General features: G+C 35.0%; 1 protein-coding gene across 1 annotated transcript; it reads left to right on the top strand.

The window, feature by feature from the left end:
- Positions 1-302: 302 nt before the first annotated feature.
- LOC109152363 (agamous-like MADS-box protein AGL80) lies at positions 303-953 on the top strand. Its single transcript, XM_019300013.1, has one exon. It carries the CDS (start codon positions 303-305, stop codon positions 951-953), a length of 651 nt encoding a protein of 216 aa, XP_019155558.1.
- Positions 954-1,527: the final 574 nt, after the last annotated feature.

Below are 1,527 nucleotides of genomic sequence, written 5' to 3'. Positions count from 1 at the left end.
ATGAGAATATTTTGCATCACTCTAAATATAGAATATAATTCTATTAATCATTATATAGTAAAAATCCAATAAAATAACCATAATAAGTCAAATAAAGTATATTAGGAAAAAATATTCGTGACAGGTGTAACATTACTATAAAAAAAATAATTTATTCAATTTACCTCATATATGTGACCCTATAAATATCATAATCATCTCAGCATGCTTAATAGCCCACACAAGATCGATAAAGAATAAAAAACCACAAATCAATCTTGAGCACTTAGCTTCTTCCTCTTTTCTCATTTCCAATCAATATCATGGCAAGAAGGAGATTAAGATTGGCATATATTGTGAATCAATCAAAAAGAAAAGCCTCCTACCAGAAAAGAAAGAGAGGGTTGGTAAAAAAGCTTAATGAGCTAACCGTTCTTTGTAGTGCGGATGCTGCCATGATAATGTATAGCTCGTTTGAGCAGAGGCCAGTGATATGGCCTACTGTTGAAAGGGTTCAAGAGCTGATTGCTAGGTTCATGCAGTTGCCGGACGTGCAACAAACGCGACGAATGATGAGCCAGGATAGCTTTGTTGCGCAATGGCTTGAAAAGTTGGGCACTCAGCTTCTAAAATTGAAGCAAGATAACAGGGAGAAAGAGATGAATGCAGTGATGCATAAGATTTTTCGCGGAGAACAGATAGTTGATTATCTGAGTTCCGTAGATTTAAACGACCTTGGTTGGGTTTTAAACACGAATATCGCTGAAAGTGATTTGAGGTTGGTAAGAGTTTCCCCAACTCTGGCTCCTCCTTCAGTTGTTGCTCTAGCAGATGTGTTTTCTGGGCAAAGCTATCAAGACATGGTGGGTATGCAAATTCCCAATCTTAATCCTGCGTGGAATTGGACTTTCAGTAATCAAAATGACCCAACTCAGGGGGGACCAGGGCCCAGCACCTCCCAACAAAATCCTTAAGTCGTTTCTGCAAACTTCTCTTGTGAACTGCAATTCAAGTGTTTGTTTGTTATTTAAATTGATGCATTATATTGGGAATAGCTTAGCGTAATGCATCTATATGTTTTATGTTGTTTTGTTTTTTCCAATTCAATGAATAATAAAAGATGTTGTCCGGACTATTTCTTTTATAAAAACCTGGGTATAAATTTGAGTTGCAGAAAATCCTTCTCATAATACATAAATATAAAAGATCAAAGTTCATATCCCTTTGCATTCACAAATTTGGGTTGCACAAAATCGTTCTTAAAATACATAATAAATATATCAAATCAAATTTCACATCCTTTTGCATTGATACAAATTATAATAGAAAGATAATAAATAACATATCTATTGTTCCAAGTATTAAATTAGACACAATTAATTAGAATGTCAAATTTCATGTTCCTAATGAGGATTCCCGTTCTCCATTACAACAGGATTGGGGTGGGAGGAAAATTCGAGGAATGGGGCCGGGGGTAATGGAAATACTACCCACCTCACCTCCGATTCTTATATCAACAACAACAATGTTATTATTATTATTATCATT

Source organism: Ipomoea nil, unplaced genomic scaffold, assembly GCF_001879475.1.
Source record: "Ipomoea nil cultivar Tokyo-kokei standard unplaced genomic scaffold, Asagao_1.1 scaffold0268, whole genome shotgun sequence".
NCBI lineage: Eukaryota > Viridiplantae > Streptophyta > Magnoliopsida > Solanales > Convolvulaceae > Ipomoea > Ipomoea nil.
This window is presented reverse-complemented; position numbering and strand designations above follow the sequence as displayed.

Excerpts from the sequence above, each read along its gene's own strand:
- LOC109152363 (XM_019300013.1), top strand. The coding sequence starts at position 303 with ATGGCAAGAAGGAGATTAAGATTGGCATATATTGTGAATCAATCAAAA.